Source organism: Neoarius graeffei, chromosome 6 (genome assembly GCF_027579695.1).
Source record: "Neoarius graeffei isolate fNeoGra1 chromosome 6, fNeoGra1.pri, whole genome shotgun sequence".
Taxonomy (NCBI): Eukaryota; Metazoa; Chordata; class Actinopteri; order Siluriformes; family Ariidae; genus Neoarius; species Neoarius graeffei.
The window spans coordinates 69,928,766-69,954,319 of NC_083574.1; the positions used below are offsets into that span (position 1 = coordinate 69,928,766).

The 25,554-nt window shown below is 40.8% G+C and overlaps 1 protein-coding gene across 1 annotated transcript in view; it reads left to right on the forward strand.

Annotated features, from left to right (window-relative positions):
- The window catches only part of idh2 (isocitrate dehydrogenase (NADP(+)) 2), a 133,073-nt gene that overhangs the window by 76,974 nt on the left and 30,545 nt on the right, over positions 1–25,554 (forward strand). Inside the window, exons 3-9 of the mRNA XM_060924021.1 lie at positions 4,235–4,400; positions 4,504–4,664; positions 4,794–4,937; positions 6,045–6,181; positions 16,800–16,951; positions 21,864–21,976; positions 23,457–23,554. Of these exons, the coding sequence (XP_060780004.1) occupies positions 4,235–4,400; positions 4,504–4,664; positions 4,794–4,937; positions 6,045–6,181; positions 16,800–16,951; positions 21,864–21,976; positions 23,457–23,554 (971 nt within the window). The remainder of the gene's footprint in view (positions 1–4,234; positions 4,401–4,503; positions 4,665–4,793; positions 4,938–6,044; positions 6,182–16,799; positions 16,952–21,863; positions 21,977–23,456; positions 23,555–25,554) is intronic.

A 25,554-nucleotide genomic window follows, 5' to 3' on the forward strand; every position in this document is an offset into this window, starting at 1 on the left:
CTCATCTTTTTTCCTTCGTATTTCTGGGTTCTCCAGGAAGCAATGAAAAGTTAGACCAGGCTTATCTCCATGTGTTATTACATCTAAAGCACTACAGGTGTCACATGGATTCTATGACTATATGATGACACAGCCAAGAAGTGCAACTTCGGTGCAAAAAAAGGTGTTTATTTTCAGTCCGTTTTCCCCAAAGTGAACAACAAAATAATAATAATAATAGGAATGGAAAAAATAGTGTTCAAACTTTTAAACAAAATAGGCCTATAAATTTCACAAAATAAACACACACAAAAAAAAGTGTATTTACCAGAAAAAAAAACAGAAAAATAATTCCAGTCTGAAACGCTTACACAGCACAGGCCAGAGCTACAAACCAGACTGAATACCAGAAAAAAACCCACCCAGATTATCTCTCTTCAGAGGGCTTAAATAGTCCCCAGTCCCACCCCCTAAAATAAACCACGCCCCATTTACCACCATTTACATACAATGTCAGGTTTCACACACTACAAAATGTTACATAATTACCATCCAACACATCCGTTCCCAATACAACACATTATGTATTCACAACAATTCATTTTTCCGTTAATTGATGGTAATTGGACGAATTGACGAGACTGGCACTACAAAGCCAGCCCGGTCTCCAATGTTCGGGTCCTTTGCAACCAGAAAGTACTACAGGACAGAACAGAGAGACAAACAATGCGAGGCTCCGACTCACCACGCTAAAATAAGTAATTAAAAGATGTTAAATGCATTTCTGTGTGTAAGTTATCCTTTACAATAACTACGAGGTACTTTTGTTACAGAAAACTATCACTACAAATAACTTGTGTGTGCACCCACAAAGTTAGATGGCTGAAATTAGCGATAGCAACATGAAATGTATCAGTATGCATGTGTGTAATGCATTTTATAACGTCTCATGCTGGTGCATCAAGAGCTCCGTGTGACATTACCACCTTCCTCTCCTAGGGTGGCAGTGCTTGGCAGCCTGGATAGGTAGTCAGCAACAACATTCTGCTGGCCTCGCTTATGATGGACACAGAACTGGAAAGGCTGCAACTCCAAGTACCATCTTGTCACCCAGGCGTTCTTATTCTTCATGGTGTTCATCCATGTCAGTGCTCGGTGGTCTGTATAAAGATCAAAATCCCGGCCCAACAGATAATACCTCAGACTATCTAAAGCCCACTTGATTGCAAGGCATTCCTTTTCCACAGCTGAATACCTTGTTTCCCGTGGCAGCAGTTTCCTACTTGGGTATAAGACAGGCCTTTCTTCCCCTCAATCTCCTTGCGCGAGGACCGCTCCCAGGCCACATCCGGAAGCATCCACCTCTACAAGGAACCGCTTTCTGAAATCTGGTGTCTGGAGTACAGGGGAGGCACACAAACAACTCTTCAAAGTATTAAAGGCAGCTTCACATTCATAACTCCATTTCACTGGATTACTGACAGATTTCTTAGTCAGGTCTGTTAAGGGAGCAGCAATGTTGGCACAATGAGGGATGAATCTTCTGTACCAGCCAATCATACCGAGGAAAGATTTTACCTGTGTCTTGGTGGTTGGACGTGGACTATCCCGGATTGCTTGCACCTTGTCCACCTGCGGCCTTATGGTTCCTTTTCCCAGCTGATATCCTAGGTACCTTGTCTCTGCTTTTGCCCACTCACACTTTTGCACATTCAGCGTCAGGCCTGCTTGCTGGATTTTTTCCAGGACGCGATGCAGGTGCTCCAAATGTTGTTGCCAGGTGTTGCTGAAAATAACTACATCATCTAAATAAGCAGCACTACAATCAGAGCAATCCTGGAGTATTCGGTCCATCAACCGTTGGAAACTGGCAGGTGCACCATGAAGGCCAAAGGGCATCATACGAAACTGTGAGGCTCCAACTCACCACGCTAAAATAAGTAATTAAAAGATGTTAAATGCATTTCTGTGTGTATATTATCCTTTACAATAACTACAAGGTACTTTTGTTACAGAAAACTATCACTACAAATAACTTGTGTGTGCACCCACAAAGTTAGATGGCTGAAATTAGCGATAGCAACATGAAATGTATCAGTATGTATATGTGTAATGCATTTTATAACATCTCACGCTGGTGCATCAAGAGCTCCGTGTGACAACAGGTCTCTAACATTGCTCTTTTAGATGCAAGTTCTACAAGTTTACTGAATTTGGCTTACAATCACTCGCATACACTTGTGACGGTCATTGTCAAACACAAAGCTTGCCCTGTAATATGGGCACGTAAACACATCCGCAGTTGTGAAGTCACATGAAAGTCGTCTATAGGAGGTGGGGGGGAATGGTGATGTGTACTCTTATGGTTATATTAGTTCAGAGGGGGCTGATGGGAGAGGGTGGGCTGTCATCTTGGGTCAGGAGTCTTCTGAAAGGGGGTGTTGGGAAGGGAGCAGGGGCTTGGGCAGGGGTGTTGAGTAGAGACCAGCCCTCACTGTCTTGGGACACAGAGGTGGGGGTTGTCAAACCTATGGAAAAAGATTAAGTTCAGATGCAAATGCTAGGTCTCCCTGCACTCCAGGTGAAGGCAGACTGTTTCCCCATCATGCATTTTCATCCCATTCCACACCTCTTTTGTGTTCTGTCTTAGCCTCAATCTTCTCCCTGTAGCTGTTCTTAGCCTCTTTCAGCTTCCTCTTAAGTTCCTTTTGAACAGCTCAGAGGTCCACTCTGTCCTTAGCTATGAACACCCTCTTCTTCCTGTTCAGAAAGCCTTTGATTTCTTTGGTTATCCATGGCTTATTGTTGATGGCAACACACCCTCCTGCTGGGTACAGTGGTGTCCTCGCAGAAACAGATGTAGTCTGTGATGCAATGAGAGAAATCCTCAATGTCCTCCTGAAATAGTTCCCAGTTTGTGTCCTGAAAACACTCCACTCGGTGTCCTTGGACCAAACCTTCAGTCCTTGTGCTGGCCACCTGTTGTCTAACCAGTGGCTTGTAGGTAGTTACAAGGTGTATGAAGTTGTGGTCAGGTTCTCTGAAGGGGAGGGAGAGCAGAGCAGCTGTATGCCTCTTTCATGTAAAAGAGGTCTAGGATCCCATTCTCCATCATTGTACAGTTGATGTACTGCTTGAAGTTGGTTAGGACAGGAAAGAGGGAGACATGGTTAAAATCCCTGCTGATCATTATAAGGGCGCTGGAATGTTGTTTGAAGTCCTGCCGTGACTGTGTGAAAGATGTCACTCCTGCTCTTCGCTGTTGCAGATTAGGGGGGCTGTAAACAATGATCTGCAAGAACTTCCGTGATGGGTAGTACAGTCTCAGGCCTACCCCCAGAAGTTCAATATCAGGGGTGCTGATGCTTCACTGTAACATGTCTGGGACTACACCATTTAGAGTTAAAGACAGCAAGACGACCTCCTCTCTTCTTCCTGCTCTGTTTCCCTCTATCCACCCGCACTAGTGAGAAGCTAGCTAGCTTGAGCAGACTGTTTGGTATATTCCCATGCAGCCATGTTTCTGTGAAGCAAAGCAAACTACACTCCCTGTAGACCTGCTGGTTGTTCACCAAAGCTGACAGTTCATCCACCTTGTTGGCAAGAGACCTCACATTCCCCATAATGACTGCAGAAAAAAAAATGGCTTAACTCCTCTATCCCTCTCAATCCTCTCCTGGACCTTCACTCTGGCTCTTTCTCCCCCGACTGGGGCATCTACATATCTCTTTGGTATGTGAGCAGAGGGGACACCGGCTCCACACCAGTATAACAAGCTTGTCACAGGTGTAAGTGATTTGTTGTCTGAAATAAAGTATGAAAGAAAAGCACAGAAAAAAATGCTACAACTAAAACATTGCAGCAAAAGCACAGTACACAACAATAACTAAATAAAAAGCAGACAAAATCCTACAAAAAAAAAACAAGACTACCAATCGAGCCGTTGCAATAGGCTGCCAACCTCTCTGGCAGCCGGAAGTAAGTAGTTCAACATGTAAAGTGAAATGTTGAGCTTTCAGACAATGCTATACTCCTACACATGTCTGTTTAAAATACCCAGTATTGATGTTAGAGGAAATGTGCTACTAAACTCAAATGTTGAGATGAACATGCACAATTTTATTGGAATTGTTTTATGTTTACTGTTGATGCTTGATGTAAGTAATTCAAATGGTTGTAGAGGGCTGACATTTGGCCACTGTTTTATACATATATGTTCTTGCATCTTCTGTACACATGCATCTGTTTTTCTCAGCTTATCCTGTCCAATGTTGATGTGGAGCTGAAATACTTTGACCTGGGTCTCCCCAACCGTGACCAGACTGATGACCAGGTCACCATTGACTCTGCCTTGGCAACCAAGAAGTACAGTGTTGCTGTCAAGTGCGCAACCATTACTCCTGATGAGGCCAGGGTTGAAGGTATAGGGATTTTGCTTCATATTTTAGCTTTCTAGCTATAACTTTGATTACCATGATTGATTGATTAACTAACCAGACTGAAAATTATAATATTCTCACTCAGAATTCAAGTTGAAGAAAATGTGGAAAAGTCCCAATGGAACCATCAGAAACATCTTGGGTGGCACAGTTTTTCGTGAACCAATCATTTGCAAGAACATTCCCAGACTTGTTCCTGGTTGGACACAGCCCATCACAATTGGCAGGCATGCCTTTGGTGACCAGGTCTTGTATTCTTAGACATGTGTTTTTGTCTTGTTTTATTTATTTATTTATTTATTTAAGCATTTAAATACAACAGATACATTTCTTTAACCTTGTATGTAATTATGTAATTATATATACTATTTACAGTACAGAGCCACAGACTTTGTTGTGAATACACCAGGCAAATTTCTCATCACCTTTACTCCCACTGATGGAAGCAAAGTCCAGGAGTGGGAAGTATTCAATTTCCCTGGGGGTGGCTGTGGAATGGGCATGTACAATACTGATGAGGTCAGGGAAATACATTTTCTTTTTAACTTGTATTAATTTTTGTTTAAGTAATTTAGCTGTGTATTAAAAAATGATTAAGGGCAGCTATTTTAGATGAGAATTTCAGGGAAATGCTAGGCCGTTGGTTTCTGAAGGAGCAATAGGAACACAGTTTTAAAATCCTTTTTTAGTTATGTTTCTGTGAATCTCTCCATGGATATGGCCTTGACCTTTCCTAATGTTTGGGTATTACTCTCCTTAGTATGGTATATGGGGTCAACTGTGTGAAGAAATTCCCATTCTTTAATTCTTGATGCCGTTTGAGTATCAGTTTTATCTGGATAAAAATGCAACATAAATGTGATTAATCGTGAAGGCTATGTATTATATGGACTGTGGGCCATTATCTCACACTGAATAAAAGCTACAAGGCTTTGAGATAATGGAACTGAAGAGTTTGAAATAAAGGAAACAAACACGGTTGTTGGCCACTGACAGTCAGGGCTAAGCTCTGTCAAAACCCCAACCAAAGAGTCTGTGCAGATTCATTGCAGTACCTGTCTAGTTCATGCAAGATTGCACCAAATGTCATGTTGCAAACTGAAATTCTAACTAGCACACAATTGTGCCACACCAAATGAAGATTGATCAGTGCAGCTTTGTGTCAAATCAAATACAGCTATCAGGAAAAACTCAGATAAACTATCAAACAATTCAGTGCCTGAGAATTAGAGGCACTAATCTGTGAGCTGAGAGTTAGGAGAAATTTATTTAGTGTAGCGATTGTGTAGAAGTAGTAATAAACTTTTTTTTTTTTAAATAATGTCAGCATATAGCAGCACCCACACACAGTTAGAATTGAGGTTTTTGTGTGCTTCTCCAGAGAGAATGTGATAGGACATATTTATTACAATATTAAAAAAAGAAACACTTGATCAAGAATATGAATCATCTGCACAAAGCCATTTGTGGGGTTTTTTTTGTTTTTGTTTTTTAAATAAAATTTACCATGTATAAATGTTGGACACTTATCAGTTGTATTTTTAAAAAAATGCATTTTGCATACATTTTTGTACTTGCTGAATGGTCCATATTTCAAATGCTTGATATGATCCTTCTCTCTACAAGTCCATCAGTGGCTTTGCTCACAGCTGCTTCCAGTATGCCATCCAGAAAAAATGGCCCCTCTACATGAGCACGAAGAACACCATCTTGAAAGCATATGATGGTCGCTTCAAGGACATCTTTCAGGACATCTTTGAGAAGTGAGCTATGTTGGTGAACATGCACTGATCAGCCATAAAATTAAAAACAATGATGGGTAAAGTGAACTACATTCATTGTTTGTGGCACCTGTCAAGGGGTGGGATATATTAGGCAGTAAGAGAACAGTCAGTTCTTGAAGTTGATGTGTTGGAAGCAGGAAAAATGGGCAAGCGTAAGGATCTGAGTAACTTTGACAAAGGGTCAAATTGTGATTGCTAGATGACTAGGTCTGAGTGGCTCCAAAATGGCACATTTTGTGGGTTGTTCCTGTATGCAGTGGTTAGTACCTACCAAAAGTGGTCCAAGGAAGGTCAACCGGTGAACCAGCAGGGGGTCATGGGTGTCGAAAGCTAGCCCATACGGCCTGATCCCACAGAACAACTGTAGCACAAACTGCTGAAAAAATTAATGTTGGCTAAAACGGAAAGGTGTCCGCTTAAACTTTTGCAGCAGTTTGTGCTACAGTAGCTCTTTTGTGGGATTGGACCATACGGGCTAGCCTTTGTGCCCCGTGTGAATCAGTGAGCCTTGGTCACCCATGTCCCTTTCACTGCTTCACCAGTTGTCCTTCTTTGAACCACTTTTGGAAGGTAGTACTAACCACTGCGTACCGGAAACACCCCACAAGATGTGCCATTTGAGATGCTCAGACCCAGTCATTTAGCCATCATAATTTGGCCATTGTCAATGTCACTCATCCTTACGCTTGCCCATTTTTCCTGCTTCCAACATATCAACTTCAAGAACTGACTGTTCTCTTGCTGCCTAATATATCCCGCCCCTTAACAGGTGTCACTGAAACACAATGTAATTCACTTTACCTGTCAGTGTTTTGAATTTTATGGCTGATCAGTGTATATGTATAATGCACAGTTTCAAAAGTGAAAACTACACTATATGGCCAAAAATATGTGGACACCCATCTCACCTATATGATTCTTGAACATCTCATTCCAAAACCATAGGCATTAATATGGAATTTGCTGCCATGTCTCCATTCTTCTGGAAAGGCTTTCAACTATGCTTTGAAGCACGGCTGTGGGGATTTGTGCTTGTTCAGCCACAAGAGCATTAGTGAGGTTGGGAGCTTGTGCTAGCCTTAGTTTGGACAATGTTTGGACTGGTCCTATTAATTTCATTGAAGGGAAATCTAAATGCTTGAACATCCAGACATTTATGGATATTTGTGTGCTTCCAATTTTGTTTGGGGAAAGCCCACATATGAGTGTGGTGGTTGGGTGTCCACAAACTTGGCTAAATGGTGTGTGTATGTATATGTGTGTGTGTGTGTGTGTGTGTGTGTGTGTGTGTGTGTGTGTATATATATATATTTATTTTAGTGTGTATGTGTGATGAAATTAGTAGTTGTGTATGGAAATAATTCTTTGAACATGCCAGGGGAGGTGAATATCACCTGGATATCTTCTGCACACATTCTGACCATAGACAAAAAGTTTACAATGTGGTATTTAATATACAGTAGTCATACAGTAATCTTTCCCTGGAACCTTCCTGCCAAATCTGTCCTGGTTCTAAATGATAGGGAGCCTTGGCAATTATCCATTGTTCATAGAACCACACTTGCATGATGTGGCAAAAAGATTATGGACACTGGACCATCACATGCATGTGTGCTTTGTGAAAATGTCATTCCAGATTTAGTCTCCCCTTTGCTATTATAACTTTTGGGAAAGCTTTGCACTTGATTTTCCTTAGAACAAGGCTGTGGGGATTTACCTATTCAGCCACAAGAGCACTAGTGAGGTTGGACACTAACACTAGGTGAGGAAGTCTGGAGTGGGTTTTTAAATTTTTTCCCCTTCCCCCAGTTGTCTCTTTAGTTCAGGTATGCCCAATTCTCACCCACCAGACAGGTCTCCCAATCACACAACAGCTACCAACCAGGGAGGGTGAAACTTCCTCTGAGGAACATAGCACCCACTATCCGCCTTTTGCTGAATGCATTTTTTTTTTTAAATAAATCTGCTGCTTGTGTTACGTTAGGGCTGGTGTAACACACTCTGAGGAAAACACTCTGCCCACTTCTAAATCCATGGGCTCATAGATGCTATTGGCTAGCATCACTGTAATTTTGCAGTCTTGGACTCCTGGCCACCAATGGCTTGTAGCAGCATTGGGATTCGAACAGCAATTTCTGCTCTGAATGATGGGGCAAACAGTTCAGTTGAAACACTCGGTAGCCACAGTCTTATTTCTGATTGATTCCATAGGTGTTCAGTGGGGTTGAAGTAAGGACTCAAAGCAGGCCACTCAAGTTCTTCACCAACCTTGGTAAACCATGTCTTAATGGACTTTGCTTTGTGTACAGGGATGTTATACTGAAACAGGTTTGGGCTATAGGTCTCTTAGGCTATTTTCAGACTGTTGGTCCAAATCCAATTTATGTGCATATCTGATTGGAATCCAATCATATGCATCAAGCCTGTATAGCTGAAAATCATTCATATGTGGTTTGAAATGCGATTCAAGTAGCATTTTTGCAAATCTGAGGCTCCCATCAGATTGCAGGTTATTTTGTGTGTAATTTTTTGTATGTATATTTATTCTGTCCACATTCACTGGATTTGAGCAATTGCGTGCTCTGATTTGGCTACTCTACTACTCGGCTATCAGCTCATTTACTGTGAGAGAAAAACAAAATGGCGGCACATGTTGCTGAACCAACTGAGGATGAAATAAAAACTCCTAAGACAAAACCCCAACCATTAAAGAATGTAGTGTGCACATTCCAGCCCAGTCAAGTGGCAATAATGCACCTTTAAGTTGGTTTGCCAACCACCAAAAAACCTTTAAAGAAGAAAAAAAAATACAAAAAATGCAACAAAATATGGAGTGAAAGTATTTAAGACTGTATCTCTTATTTTTTCAAGAATTATTCTCGTATTTTTCACAAATTGTTACCATCATTTCACGAGGTTGTTTACGTTCTAATCGGAAATGATTTTGTTGGATGTTTTGTATAAAGTCTTTATTTATCGAATTTGCAAATGGAAATGCTCCATTTCTCAAAATCCAGTGAGTGTGTCTGTACATCCTCTTAGTTCCAGTGAAGGGAAGTCTTAATCCTACAGCATACAAGAAGATCCTATACAGTTGTGTGCTTCGAGCTTTGTGGCAGTAGTTTGAGGAAGGCTCATAAATGTGTGATCAGGTGTTCTCAAACTTTTGGCTATATAGTGTACGTATTTAACTGTGTAATGTTCTATTTCACGCATCCTAACTGCCAAGGGTGGCAAATATCACCTGGGTAACGTACCACAATGTGATCAGGAGCTGACCCACTATAGAACTGACTGGAAAGTTGTTTCGAGAGAGCCACTCGGAGGGTCAACGTTAACCTCATAAAACCTGTTGAACATGCACGATAATGTTTAGGTAGCAGAAGCACAGACTTTCTGGACTGCTTCCAAGTAGTACCCATGAGAAGGAGATGCTCCTCATAGTCTAGAGGTACAGGTAACAAGAAAATACTGGCAGGCAGAGTGAGCTAGATTTACAAAAAACAAAAAAAATGATGGATTGAAGGATATTATGTATTGAATAAAACAAGGTATGATGCCCTCCAGCCTTGTTAGCACTCCTTTTGAAATGGCAGTTTTTTTCTGATGTAAAATAATAATTATAATAGTCAGCTCTTTTTCCACCTTTAATGTGAGCAACCAACAAAATTCAAATGAAAAACAGATGGAAATGCTTTAAGAAGAAAATTACAATAACCTGGTTGCATAACTGTGCATTCTTTTTTATAATGGAGCATGTGACTGCTCAGAATGGCATTTATCATGAATGATATAGCTTTTGTGCATGAATATTCATAATTCATGTCACGTGACTATTTCGTGCAAACACAATTCTACAAGAATGGTGAACAGTAAAGAAATGTAGCAAGTTGCACTCGATGGCATATCTGGAGGGATATCTGGGCTGTTAAAGTAACCTTGACTGCTCTTGATTGAAAAGGTATGTCCCGTTTTGAACTTTAAAACCCATGCTATTGCACACTTCAGAACAGTAGCCTAAAGCCTTAATGCTTATCACTTTAAACCTTAAGCAAACAATTAAGGGCAACATCTGGAACTTCTTCAGAGCAGCAGTTGAATCAATTCTGGCTAGCCAATTTGGCTTTTGCTGTTTGCTTGGATGTGTGCCAAGCAATAGTTTTTAGAATATTGAAAAATTTCATTATGATATCTACTTAATAAGCAGCTACTTCATTTTCACTAAATTGACCAGTGTGACCCCTGCCTTGTTTTCTTTTAATTCAAAAGAAGGGTTTGTGAATTCAGTTTACTTGGATACTAATTTACTTTAATTAGTGGGCTGTTAAAGTAACCAGAAACTGCTGCTGCTACTACTACTACAGTAGTAGTAGCTGCTACTAATACTACTACAAATGTGCATCTTGCATCTCCTCCAATGTTTGGTATGAATGCTGCTTTTAATAAGAAAGCAGAAAATCATAGTTTTCCTGTGATTCTGAAATTGCTATGAAAAGGGTTTATAAAAAATAAAAAAAGAAGAAAAGCTAGCGTTAAACCAATAAAATGACACCTTTTGAGAGTTGTGTGTTGTGGTACAGTGGTGCTTGAAAGTTTGTGAACCCTTTAGAATTTTCTATATTTCTGCATAAATATGACCTAAAACATCATCAGATTTTCACACAAGTCCTAAAAGTAGATAAAGAGAACCCAGTTAAACAAATGAGACAAAAATATTATACCTGGTCATTTATTTATTGAGGAAAATGATCCAATATTACATATCTGTGAGTGGCAAAAGTATGTGAACCTTTGCTGTCAGTATCTGGTGTGAACCCCTTGTGCAGCAATAACTGCAACTAACCGTTTCCGGTAACTGTTGATCAGTCCTGCACACCGGCTTGGAGGAATTTTAGCCCATTCCTCCATACAGAACAGCTTCAACTCTGGGATGTTGGTGGGTTTCCTCACATGAACTGCTCGCTTCAGGTCCTTGCACAACATTTCAATTGGATTAAGGTCAGGACTTTGACTTGGCCATTCCGAAACATTAACTTTATTCTTCTTTAACCATTCTTTGGTAGAAGGGCTTGTGTGCTTAGGGTCTTTGTCTTGCTGCATGACCCACCTTCTCTTGAGATTCAGTTCATGGACAGATGTCCTGACATTTTCCTTTAGAATTCACAGGTATAATTCAGAATTCATTGTTCCATCAATGATGGCAAGCCGTCCTGGCCCAGATGCAGCAAAACAGGCCCAAGCCATGATACTACCACCACCATGTTTCACAGATGGGATAAGGTTCTTATGCTGAGATGCAGTGTTTTCCTTTCTCCAAACATAATGCTTCTCATTTAAACCAAAAAGTTCTATTTTGGTCTCATCCGTCCACAAAACATTTTTCCAATAGCCTTCTGGCTTGTCCACGTAATCTTTAGCAAACTGCAGATGAGCAGCAATGTTCTTTTTGGAGAGCAGTGGCTTTCTCCTTGCAACCCTGCCGTGCACACCATTGTTATTCATTGTTCGCCTGATGGAGGTCTCATGAACATTAACATTAGCCAATGTGAGAGAGGCCTTCAGTTGCTTAGAAGTTACCCTGGGGTCCTTTGTGACTTCACCGACTATTACACGCCTTGCTCTTGGAGTGATCTTTGTTGGTCGACCACTCCTGGGGAGGGTAAAAATGGTCTTGAATTTCCTCCATTTGTACACAATCTGTTTGACTGTGGATTGGTGGAGTCCAAACTCTTTAGTGATGGTTTTGTAAACTTTTCTAGCCTGATGAGCATCGACAACACTTTTTCTGAGGTCCTCAGAAATCTCCTTTGTTCATGCCATGATACACTTCCGCAAACGTGCTGTGAAGCTCAGACTTTGATAGATCCCTGTTCTTTAAATAAAACAGGGTGCCCACTCACACCTGATTGTCACACCTCATGACCAGGTATAATATTTTTGTCTCATTTGTTTAACTGGGTTCTCTTTATCTACTTTTAGGGCTTGTGTGAAATTCTGATGATGTTTTAGGTCATATTTATGTAGAAATATAGAAAATTCTAAAGGGTTCACAAACTTTCAAGCACCACTGTATATTAGATCTGTTCAGGGAGGAAGCTGCCAAGGCATTCCATCTACTAGTTAGAGCACCAGTGAAAACGAGGCCTTGTTGGACCACTTGGGGATCCTGAGCAGTGCTCTCCATTCTGATCATAGAATTGTGGTAAATATGGAAATTGTACAGTGTACAGGGAGGCCAATCTTCCATCCATCCAGCTTTATTTATAAAGCACTTTACAACCGCAGTGGACCAAAGTGTTGAACAGAAATGAATCTCATCTCATTTCATTATCTCTAGCCGCTTTATCCTGTTCTACAGGATCGCAGGCAAGTTGGAGCCTATCCCAGCTGACTACAGGCGAAAGGCGGGGTACACCCTGGACAAGTCGCCAGGTCATCACAGGGCTGACACATAGACACAGACAACCATTCACATTCACACCTACGGTCAATTTAGAGTCACCAGTTAACCTAACCTGCATGTCTTTGGACTGTGGGGGAAACTGGAGCACCCGGAGGAAACCCACGCGGACACAGGGAGAACATGCAAACTCCACACAGAAAGGCCCTCACTGGCCACGGGGCTCGAACCCGGACCTTCTTGCTGTGAGGCGACAGCGCTAACCACTACACCACCGTGCCACCCAGAAATAAATAGAAGACACAATAAATAAGACATAATTCATAAAAGAAATACATTAAATAAATTAGGTCATGAAAAAGGATAACAGCAGCCCTATAATAAAAACAGATCAGATAAAATAAAGTCAACATCTCATGTGGTGTTAAAAGCCAAGGAGGAGAGATGGGTTTTAAGAGATTTAAAAACTGTCAAAGAGGAGGCCTGTCTAATGTGCAAAAGCAGATTGTTCCACAGTTTAGGATCTGCAACAGCAAAAGCACAGTCCCCTCTAAGCTTGCACTTAATTTTAGGCACACTCAGGAGTAGCTGGTCAGTTGACCTGAGAGAGCGGGTGGGAGTATAGTGGTGTAACAGCTCAGAGATAGGGCAGCGCAAGGCCATTAACATATTTAAAAGCAAATAAAAGAATTTTAAAATACAGTAAATCCTAAACTGTATGGGTAACCAGTGGAGTGAGGCTAAAATGGGGGAAATATGCTCATATTTACATGTGCCAATTAACAGACGCACGGCAGCATTTTGTACCATCTGGAGACGGGCGATGGAGGACCCACTAACCCCTATATAAAGTGCATTCCAGTAATCCAGCTGAGTGGTGACAAAGGCATGGATTACTGTCTCAAAGTGCTGCCTAGAAAGAATTGGCTTTATTTTGGCCAGCTGGCCAAAACTGGCCTCAACTGGAAAAAGCCCAATTTGACAACTGCCCTGATCTGACTGTCGAGCTTAAGATCAGCATCCACTTTAACCCCGAGGTTGGTGATGGTTGGCTTAATATAATTGGCCAAGAACTCCAGATCTACCAGAGGGGTCCCAGTAGTGCCACCAAAAACCATCACCTCTGTCACTATATCAATCTTGGACCAGCACATCTTGACCTAGTGAACTGCTCAGCTTTGCCAGGGAAAACCATACTTAGAGTTTGTTTGTTCTGTGTCCTGCTAAACAGATCTAGGACAATATGGGTCTGAATGCAGAACTCATGTGAGACTTGCCTCTAGCACAGAACTTCTCTGAAGTCCCAGAGAAGTTTCCACTGTTACTATAACTGCTGTCTGTGGTGGGGGGAATTGCAATTAGAACTGTAGCATCATGCAGGAATATGCATGTTCTCCAAACATATTGAAATGGCAAGGTCAGTTGTTTGTTTTGGCTATACAATAAATACACTTGGATTTGAGATTAAAAGATGAATGAGACAGTAGCTTAGAATTTCAGCTGTAATTTCCTGATATATTTACGTTTAAAGCCAAATATTAAATGGTTCAGGATGTCCGTGTCCCAAATCCGGTAGCTGGTTTGCTGAACACTTCAAGTGGAATAAACACGTGTGGGTAAATTTTAAAAAGAGCAAGCCTTTATTTTTGTCACATTCCTTCTCTAAATTTAACTTGCACACGCGCGCAGAATAAACATACATTTGTGGGTAAATTATATGGATCTGTGATGCCTGCTGGATGAGAAGACCAGGGTGGGTTGAGAATCAAACAGCCGTGGTTTGTTTACACCTGATACTAAAACTTGTAGCGTCCTAGCAACCACCGCAAAGATGCATACAAAATGCCCAGAAATTACCTCCTTACCTGGGCAAAAACGATACAGGATTTATCTTGTGTCCTGATCCCCAGATCTTTAACCCAGCCGCATATAAAAAAAAAAAATATTGTACATCTCCATGCTCTTCCAGGTTTCCATCTGTTTGTCAGTGTAGAACGATGTCTGTAGTACTAGGTAGTTTGAGATGTTGGGGGAACTCAATGGATGGATAATTTTCCAACTCCTAATGAATGAATAACTTTATTTAAACAAGTGGATCAGCAGAGCTGGTGGGGTCATGCATGTACAGATACAAATAATTACGAATACAAAAGGCTAAAAATATACACAATCTTTATTTAAAGAAACCCTCTTAAAATCTGTTAATTACCTTCACATTAAGTTAATAGTATGCATAACTATTGTATTTAGTTACAGCTACAATAGGATCAAAATGTATTCTACTGATGTCAAATTTAGTTATGTTAGTTATAACTGAAATAAGCCGGGCCTATGTCCGTGGGGCCCAGCCCGAATGAGCAACACGAAACCACTCTCCTGTGGACCCACCACCCGCAGGAGGTGCCATAAGGGTCCGGTGCACTGTGGATCCAGGTAGCAACCAAAGGCGGAAGCGCTGGCGTACTGATCCCCGGCTGACAAAACTGGCTTTTGGGACATGGAATGTCACCTCTCTGGTGGGAAAGGAGCCTGAGCTTGTGCGTGAGGTTGAGTGGTACCGACTAGACATAGTTGGGCTCACCTCAATGCATAGCTTGGGATCTGAAAACAATTTCCTGGAGAGGGGTTGGACACTCTTCTATGCTGGAGTTGCCAAGGGTGAGTGGGGCAGGGGTGGGGCTATTGGTAGCCCCCCAGTTCAGCGCGCTAACATCGAGGTCAGCCATGTGTGTGAGAGACCCGGGAGGAGAGTAGCCAGGAGAGCAATGTAGAGAGGCTGGCAATTTTGTTTGAGGCCAGGTGTGAGAGTGGAGATTTGGGGAAATGGATTGAGGTAGCCAAGGTAAGCCAGGCAAAACAGTTGCACTTCCGATTATGGTACTTGTGCAATTTCCCGATCTGTCCGTTCCACTTCTTAGAAATTCCGGTCCTGTATTCCACCACGAGCGGTAAAATCCTTCCAAGAGACGCCTCCGAAACTCTTATTCCGAATGTCAAAACTGGCTCCTCAGCTACATGCAACGATGCGCCGTTCACGGTAACTCTCACCACGGTTTGGTGTTTCACTTCCTGTTTTGTCGAAAGACCGTGACCTGCCGTGTTGTACTAGGCCACTGGCGATTGGTCAGACAATTAAGAGAGAGGAAAGAAACTACCGATTTCTTGTAAAGTTATATAAATTAAATGAGTGCATGTGTGAATGTAAACATGTTAGATAAATTGTTAAAATATGCACTTTAACAGAGTGCCATTCTGTGTTAGCATAGAATGTAAATATTGTAAACCCACCCCCACCCGGGTTTTCATAAATATTTTATTTATTTATTTATTTTTTTTTTTGGGGGGGGGGGGGGGGGGGATGACTTTATCCTCATTTTTCATTTGTGCACATCCCAAGAAACTTTATGTAGTATGATGTTACTTTCACCAATATTAAAGGGACTGAGATAAAATGGGACTGAATGACATTTCTACTCAATAGACATGTTACAAAATTTCATTCGAGACATTACACAATCTACAATTTTATTCATATATTCCACTACTTTTGTGAATCTAAGACTTTGCTAAACCAATTTCAAGCACCAAAGCAATTTGTGCACATGAGTAAAAATGTTTTCACAAGTGATGAAGAATTTCTAATAAGTTTCAACTTTTCATCTTTAGGGTCAAATTATTTGTCTATACAGTGCTCTAGGCCAAATGGGGGCCTCATTATAGAGGGAGCTGAGATTGTTCTGAACAGTTTGATATGAAACAGATGAGTGTCATATGCAAGTGCCTTTAAAGGTGAATATAAGAAGATATGCAAAAGTCAAGGAAATGCCCTTGGGCTCCAGAGGATATTAACTCCTCTAGCTTGATGTTGATAAATTGTGTGGCCTGCATTTGTGTTGGGGGAACTCCTATTCTCACTGAACTCTGAATTGTGACATAATGTGAGCAAAGAGGGTGGATACGGTATATCCCTGATGGCTTGATTTCTGGTGGGAGCATGTAAAAGTCCATCATCCAAATACAGCAGTGTCCTTATGTCTTTGATCATCATAGTTGACTGGGCAACCTGCATACATTTTAACTGATATCCAGATGATATTTACCACTGCTGGCAGTTAGAAGGAATAGAAATTGTCAAAGTAGAAGCATGGTTCATTTGCAAGAAGCAGTGTACTCAGTTATTTATTAACATGTCAACAGGAAATATAAGCCTGAATTTGACAAGCTGAAGATCTGGTATGAGCACAGGCTTATTGATGACATGGTGGCTCAAGTGTTGAAATCCTCTGGTGCTTTTGTTTGGGCTTGCAAGAACTATGATGGTGATGTCCAGTCAGATATTTTGGCTCAAGGTAAGTTTTATGATGCACAAAGTTTATAGAGAAGCAGGATACAAAGCTGCATCTTTAAAACTATTGCTTTGTTCTAAAAATAAAGCATTTTCATGAACTACTTTTTAAAAATGTTTTCTTTCGAAAATGAGTCAAAACTATTCATACCCCAAGGTAGTATTTTAAATAAATGCTCACATTTTAATGTTTAAAAGCTTTTGCTAGTCCCCAGGAGATCTGTTGTTGTCTTTAACAATGTCCTCTATTGCTGGTGTACAAATATGAATTTCCCCTGTGTGTAAAATCTATTTGATATTCATTACTGTAGAATAAACCATAGATCAATACAAAATAGATAGGTATGTCTGAAATGGTTGGAAATTTGGGGATGTACCCCCATACACTGAGGAGGATGGTGAAGGAGGAGCAGGAATGAGCCTAAAGAATCATGCATTTAGGTGATTGTTGTGATCAAGTTTTAAAATCAGTTGTTTAATTCCCTTTTCATGTGCTTAATTGTATTTTTAACACATTCCCATACTCTCACCAGTGCTTGTTTAATGATGCCATAGAATGCAGTTTTTCATTATTTTAAATTATTACCTGATGTCTAAATAGAAGGTATGTGACTTTGGCAGGGCCAAAAATGCCCAGATGTGGTTTTACATGCCAGTTTACAACCCCAGTTCCAAAAAAAGTTGGGATGCTGTCTAAACTTGAAATAAAAACAATATGAAAATTTGCGACTCGTGGAAACCCTATATTTCATTGTTGTCCAAAAACAACATATCAAATGTTGAAACTGAGAAATTTTGTTTTTTGAAATATATGCTCATTGTGTATTTGTCAGCAACATGTTTCAAAAGCTGGGAGAAGGGCATGTTTACACTGTGCCATCAACTCTACTTTTAACAACACTCTGTAAACGTTTGGGAACCGAGGGGACCAATTGCTGTAATTTTGAAAGAGAAATGTTGTCCCATTCTTGCCTGATAGTCAATTTCGGCTGCTCAACAGTTCGGGGTTTCCTTTGTTGTATTTTGGATTTTATAATGTGCCAAATGTTTTAAATGGGGAAACAGGGCTGGACTGCAGGCAGGCCAGTTTAGCACCAGGACTCTCTTACTACAGAACCATGCAGTTTTAATGTGCAGAAGGAAGGTCTTCCCTGAAAAAGATTTTGTCTGGGTGGTAGCATATTGCTCTGAAGTGTGTGTGTGTGTGTGTGTGTGTGTGTGTGTGTGTGTGTGTGTGTGTGTGTGTGTGTGTGTAAACTTCGGCATTAATGATGCCTTTCAGATGTACAAGCTACCATGTCGTGCATTAATGCATCCTCATACCATCACAGATGCTTGCTTTTGAACTATGTACTGATAACAAGCCGGATGGTCCCTCTCCTCTTTAGCTTGGAGGACATGGGGTCCATGATTTCTAAAAAGAACTTCTACTTTTGATTTGTCAGACCTCAAGACAATTTTCCACTTTGCCTCAATCCATCGTAAAAGAGCTCAAGCCCAGAGAACGTGGTGGAGTTTCTGGACATTGTTTATATATGGTTTTAATTTGCATTTGCGGATGCAGTAATGAACTGTGTTCACAGATGGGTTTTCTGAAGTGTTCCTGAGCCTATACAGTGATTTTTTCCACTACAGACACGTGTCTGATTTTAATGTAGTGTTGTCTGAGGTCCTGAAGATCACAGGCATCCAATGTCAGTTCTCAACCTTGTCTCTTGCATACAGAACTCCAGATTCTCTGAATCTTTTCATGATACTATATACCATAGATGATGTGATCCCTAAATTCTTTGCAATTTTACATTGAAGAACATTGTCGCACTCACTCCCATCCTCATGAAGTGCTTCGAGTGACTAGTAATGCAGCATATCAAGTCTGCCCTCTCCCCTGCCCTGGACCCTTTCCAGTTTGCATATCAGTCCAACTGTTCGACCGATGACGCCATCTCCACTGCCCTCCACTCAGCCCTCACCCACCTGGAGACAAAAGACTCGTATGTCAGAATGCTGTTCATAGACTTTAGCTCAGCATTCAACACAATCATTCCTCAGCAGCTCATTCATAAACTGGACCAGCTGGGACTCAACACCTCCCTGTGCAACTGGCTGCTGGACTTCCTGACGGGGAGACCACAGACTGTACGGGTCGGCAGCAACTCCTCCAGCACCATCACACTGAACACGGGGGGCCCCCCAAGGATGTGTGCTAAGCCCCCTCCTCTTCACTCTGCTGACCCACGACTGCTCACCAACATCCAGCTCAAATCTCATCAAGTTTGCGGATGACACGACTGTGGTGGGTCTCATCAACAATGGCGATGAGACGATCTACAGGAGTGAGGTGAGCCACTTGGCCATGTGGTGCAAGGACAACGATCTCTGTCTGAACGTGGAGAAGACGAAGGAGATTGCTGTGGACTTCAGGAGAGAGCACACCCAGCATGCTCCACTATCTATTGATGGTGCTGCAGTGGAGAGGGTGAGCAGCACCCAGTTTCTGGGTGTGCACATCTCTGAAGACCTGTCCTGGAGCAACAACACCGCATCATTGGCCAAAAAAGCCCAACAGCGTCTGTACTTCCTCTGCAAACTGAGGAGAGCAAGAGCCCCGGCCCCCATCATGCACACTCTTTACAGAGGCACCATCGAGAACATTCTGACCAGCTGCATCACCATGTGGTGCGGCGCCTGCACTGTGTCCTGCTGCAAGTCTCTGCAGCGCATCGTGAGAGCAGCTGAGAGGATCATTGGTGTCTCTCTCCCTTCCCTAATGGATATTTATAACTCCCGCCTCACCCGCAAAGCCATCAGGATTGCAGGTGACCCCACCCACCCATCTCACAGCCTCTTCCGTCTGCTGCCGTCAGGGAGGAGACTGCGGAGTCTCCGGGCCAAAACCAGCAGGCTCAAGAACAGTTTGTTTCACCAGGCAGTCAGGAGGCTCAACTCCCTCCCTGTTCTGCCCCTCCTCTGCCCCCGCCACAGATTCTGCTCGCACACCCCCCTTCAGCATCTGACATGTCATCCTCACAGTCCCCCCCCCCCCCCCCCCAAAACACACACACACACACACACACACACACACACACACACACATACATAGTTCATTAACACACTGAACTCAGGGACCGCACATCTCACTTTACCTCGCTCATTTGCACTATTCCGCACTACCTCACCTTAACAGCTGCTAGTTTGTTTATATTGCTTAATTCATGTTTACCTGCTATACCTCAAGTGCCCTTGACTGTTTGTTTGTTTGTTTATTTGCACCAATTTACGTGTATGAGTGTTTAGTCTACATCTAGTTCTTATCTAGTGTTTTATACTGTTTCTATTGTCTGTTTGAGTGTTTAGTCTTTGTCTAGTTCTTATCTAGTGTTTACACTGTTTATATTGTCTGAGTGTTTAGTCTATGTCTAGTTCTTATCTAGTGTTTATACTGTTTATTTATACTGTTTATTGTTTGTCTGAGTGTTTAGTCTATGTCTAGTTCTTATCTAGAGTGTTTATACTGTTTATATTGTTTGTTTTTTCAATTATTCTATTTTTATTTTTATTTATTGCATTGCCTGTTTGCACTGTGGGTCAGAGAGGACTGAAATTTCATCTGTGCTGTATGTCGAGCATGTATAGCACATTTGACAATAAAGTTGACTTGAATTGACTTATTCTTAAATTGTTGCACTCTTTGCCCCCACAGTTTTTCAGTGTTAAGCCCCTCCCTATCTTACTTCTGAGAGACTCAGCCTCTCTGAGATGCTCTTTTTATATCCAATTATGTTACTGACCTGTTGGCGATTTAACTAAATTAGTTTTTTTTTTTTTTAAGCATTACACAACTTTTTCAGTCCTTTGTTTCCCTTGTCCCAACTTTTCTGAAATGTGTTGTTGGCATCGAATTCAAAATGAGCATGTATTTAAAAAAAACAAAACAAGTTTCTACATTTGATACATTGTCTTTGTACTATTTTCAATGAAATATAAGGTTTCCGTGATTTTCAAATCTTCACGTTCTGTTTGTTTTAGTGTCCCAATTTTTTTTAAATTGGAGTTGTAGAATGAAACAAATTGTATTCCTTTTTTGAAGGGCTCATTTATATGTTGAGCTCTCCTCTGATTGGCTGGTTTGCAGCTGGTGTGTCTCACTTCATTCATGATAGTTGCATCCACTGGCCACAGTCCGCTCTGGGAAATTGCTGTCCTGAAATGTGACCTGGAAATGCCGCTCTGTGCAGTGAAAGCCAGGAAGCGCCGCTGTGACGTTGGAAGGAGTTTCATTTAACTTGGGGCATTTAGTTGCTGAGTAAATGTGAGTTGGAGAGAAGTATGCTGGGCAGCACCAGTCAAAAGCCACAGCATCTCCCATGAGCTCTACAGCTCAGTGTTGCTTTGTTCCAGGAAGATGTCTGAATTCTGCTGGTGAATTTCTGCAGGTATGCATGTAAAATCTGGAAGGTTATTTTAGTTTTCAGCCCCTGATCTATGGAAGCTCATTCCATTTAAAAGCCATGTCTCTGAAGCTCACACAAGGATTCTGCACTGTCAGTTTGTTCTGGGAGAGGTGCTTTATTGATCCTGAAGGAAATTTATGACGGTGCTACTGGCTAGGCGGCAACTGGTGGTGTAAACAGAAGTAGTATTGCCTGGACTAGAATGTAGGCTGCTGTATGCAAATTTTAGGGCATGAATATTGAGTCTGGACTGTTAAACACTCCAGGATTTTGGAATTGGTCCATTTTGCCACCACCTTTTGTATATGCATGGTTTGCATTTCAAAGGGGAAACACATCTTTTGTGAAAGTGGTTCACGGTATGTCCATTCCATATGCTGAATTCTTCTTTTTTCCATCTATGCCAAAATAAATACAGTTTTGCGTTCTCTGGCATCTTTTAAAGTAGTGTGTTGTCTCCAGGTTTTGGCTCTCTAGGATTGATGACCTCTGTTCTTGTGTGCCCTGATGGAAAGACTATTGAGGCTGAAGCTGCCCATGGCACGGTCACTAGGCATTACCGTGAGCATCAGAAGGTTAGTCTGACCTACTTCCTCAGCTACATCACTCACTACATTTACATGCACGTCCAAATCGAGCTGCTGTTGGTAATCGAGCGAAGGGTCCCAGCAGGGGTGCCAGAGAAATCCAATCCTACATGCACAAGTGAAATCGGGCTATTGTGCAAGGTGCATTGTGCACCCGAGCCACACGTGGCGCTACACGTCATCGTGTTGGTACACTTCCGGTTGTCGTCATGAAGAAGAGCTATAGTGTTGCCAGATACTGCTGACGTTTTCCAGCCCAAAACATGTTCAAATCCGCTAAAATGCACTTAAAACCCCCAATCTGGCAACACTAGCAGTTCCGTGCTCAAGCTGTTAGGCTTGCTCTAACAGACTATGGCTACAAACTGTCCGGCACAGACCACTGTTTTGTAAGACAACTTATTTTGCACAATAATATTTTTCTAAAGTCCATTTTTTGCTTACAAAAAAATATATTTTTTTTTTGCTTACAATTTAACTTATGTCTTAATAAACACAAAAAGTTCAATTGTTTTGTTTTTATTGACATTCTTCAGATGTTGGACATATATATATATATATATATATATATATATATATATATATACACACACACACACACACACACACACACAAATACAATGACTTGTTTATGTACACAATTCACAGCTATGCAACAGCTGTACAGATGTATTTGGTGATACAGTAAGTGAGCTAAATTTTAACAGTGCAAACAATGCCACAAAAAGAAAAGATTCATGCCGTTGTTATGATTCATTGTCATGCCGACCGAGGCTGTTGTGTTTCCCGCTTGTGGTCTCGTCACTCGTCACTTCCGGAAGTAGCTCGACAACTAGCTCGATAGGGTATACATGCACAAAGTAGCTCGGCAGAAATCGCATAAACTAGGTCGTGTAGCTCGATTCCGAGAAATCAAGTTCGGTTCAATTTCAGCCGAATTAAGGTGTATACATGGCATTTTGAACTTCGATTTCAGTCGAGCAACGGCAGAAATTCGATTCTCTCTATGTGCATGTAAACGTAGTGATTGACTTGTACCTTTTATCCTGTCCACTAATGGTGTTGTGGGTTCCTCTCCCCCCCCCCCCCTTTTTTTCTTGGGCATCAGCCTGGGCTATTGCTTTTGATTTTATACAAGATATATTTTAGAATGCATGTTGATCTCTTGCTATTGAATGAATATTAAACTGGACTATTACACTATTAATGGAAATGGTTGATTATGTAAATATGAGTTTTAGATAGGGTTTTTTTTTTTTTTTTTTAAACTTAACACTAAGCCAGTTGAATTAATTTAACCCATAAGACCTTGAGTTAAATGTGGGCTGCTACATTAAGATTTCATTCACTGCCCTTGGATTCTTGAATGGGTTTTCGACAGTTGCATCTAGTCGTGGCAGCAGAATGGTTTTCTCTGACATGGTTCCACATCATACAACTTTTATTTTTGGTATGAATTTATCCTCAGGGAAGACCAACCAGCACCAATCCTATTGCGAGCATCTTTGCCTGGACTAGGGGACTGGAGCATAGAGGCAAGCTTGATGGAAACACTGATTTGATCAAGTAAGATTATTTATAAAATTGCCATTTTACATATTTTTCAAATTGCAAACATTTGTTTAGGTTAAAATATTTTAAAAAGATGCTTTTTTGTTAAATTCACAAAATATAAAAAAATAGAAAAATGGTAAATATAATGACTAAATTTCAGTCACCCTACACTATTTTAGAACCCCACAGATTTTCTGGTTTAATTGCGTCAAATGACAGAATGCCTGAAACACCACTACTTGTTGAAAAAAACAAACGCATTTTAGCACAAGCATTTATAATTTAAACTTGAAAATCCATATTTACTTCTCTTCTCTTGTTCCTCCCATATTGCTTAGATAGCTTAGGTTCATAAGCTTAATTTAAAAATTAGATGTGGCTGGGCCAAGTACTAGTCTGGGAGAGAACCACTGCACTGTTCAAATTTATCCATTGCTCTCAATCATGGATCTCTAAATTATAATGTTTGGCAAATCATTATTCCTTAATGAAGATGAACATGATTTTACTACTTTCTTACCTACAAACTTTGGTGGCATGGGCATGAAATTGATTTGTGCGTTATGGATGAACTATCATATCAAAAATTGAAGAAATGTTTTATTTGGGTTGGTCTACCAATGCTGTCTGCCAAATGTCATGGCTATTACAGTTAGTTTTTGTTCAAATTCAAATGGCTGACTGTTTGCAGCAAGGAACAATAGGCACATTCCAGGGAGTAGAGAGGAAGAAAAATCTTAATATTGGGCAGTTCGAAAGTTATGAGCACTTTTAGGAATTTGTGAGTTAAAGCCAGGTTAATTTAAACAAAACTTTTATGGAGTTCCAGAGGTTGAGGTCTTTCAGTCATCAGCAAAGTTTGGTTGGAATATCACACCTTTGCTGAGCCATGTCCTCATGTCCTGTTTGGTGCCATAAATTTGTTTATGGGTTATGGAGGAACAGTCCAGTATATCAAAAATGCTAGAAACAAGTTTTATTTAGGTTTGCCTTTGATACTTTACTCCAAATGTGATAATTCTTTGACACGTTTGTCAACAAAAGTGAAACAACATAGTTTAGAAATTTCAAAAGGGCAGAAAATCCCATCCAGGGTACTTCTCTTTTTCATGATGTGTGTCTCACAATTCTTCTAGTGGAATAGGGTATTCTGATTCCCCCCAGGTGCTATATTTGTTTGCGAAGTCAGATAACCTCAGTCATTTCTTCGAATTCACATGGGGGGGAATGACTTTTCCTCATTTAAAGTTTTATAGAATACTTAACGAAGGTAAGCATCAAAGCGTGGTTAGACAGAATTCGTCGTCAAAATTTAAAACCAACATACAGCATGCAACTGTGTTCTACACACTTCAGTGGTGGAGTAAAGTCTGATAATCCAAGTCATGAAGCCTACAACTCCTGTCTTTGTGTTTAGTTATAATAACTGTGAAAACCGAAAAATAAGGACAAGTCAAAGAACTGAAAAAGACAACTTTATTGAAGGATCCACTCCCAAAATAAAGCGCAAACGATGCAGTATAAGTAAGCTTGCATGTACTTCCCCTTTTAGTGTTGATGTAGGTAGGACAAGGTTGAAACTTTGAGTTTGATTTTTGTGACATCGGTGTGAAAAAAATATTGTTGACTAAATAAAGGCCCTATATGCAATGTTTTGTGTTTTCCTTATAGAAAAAAATGCTGTAGTTTCAGAATATAACACCTAAAAAGCTGTATGATCAGCCCTTACTTGACTTTTTGCATGATTTTTACTAAAAAGTAGGCGAAAATGACCTATTTTTGGTGACAAAATATTTTGAACATCCACATTAATCCTGTTGCAGTTTGCAAAATAGTGATAAACTTGCTATCTGTTAACCTTAGAATAAGAGTTTATGTTGTGTTCTTTTAAATAAGTATCAGTTTCAGTGGCTGCAGCAAGTAATAATGTCATACCAGCCAGTTTCATCAACGAACATCATGTGACAAAATTTTTAGGAATTTTGAGCTTCTGGGTAAGGATTTGGCTTTTC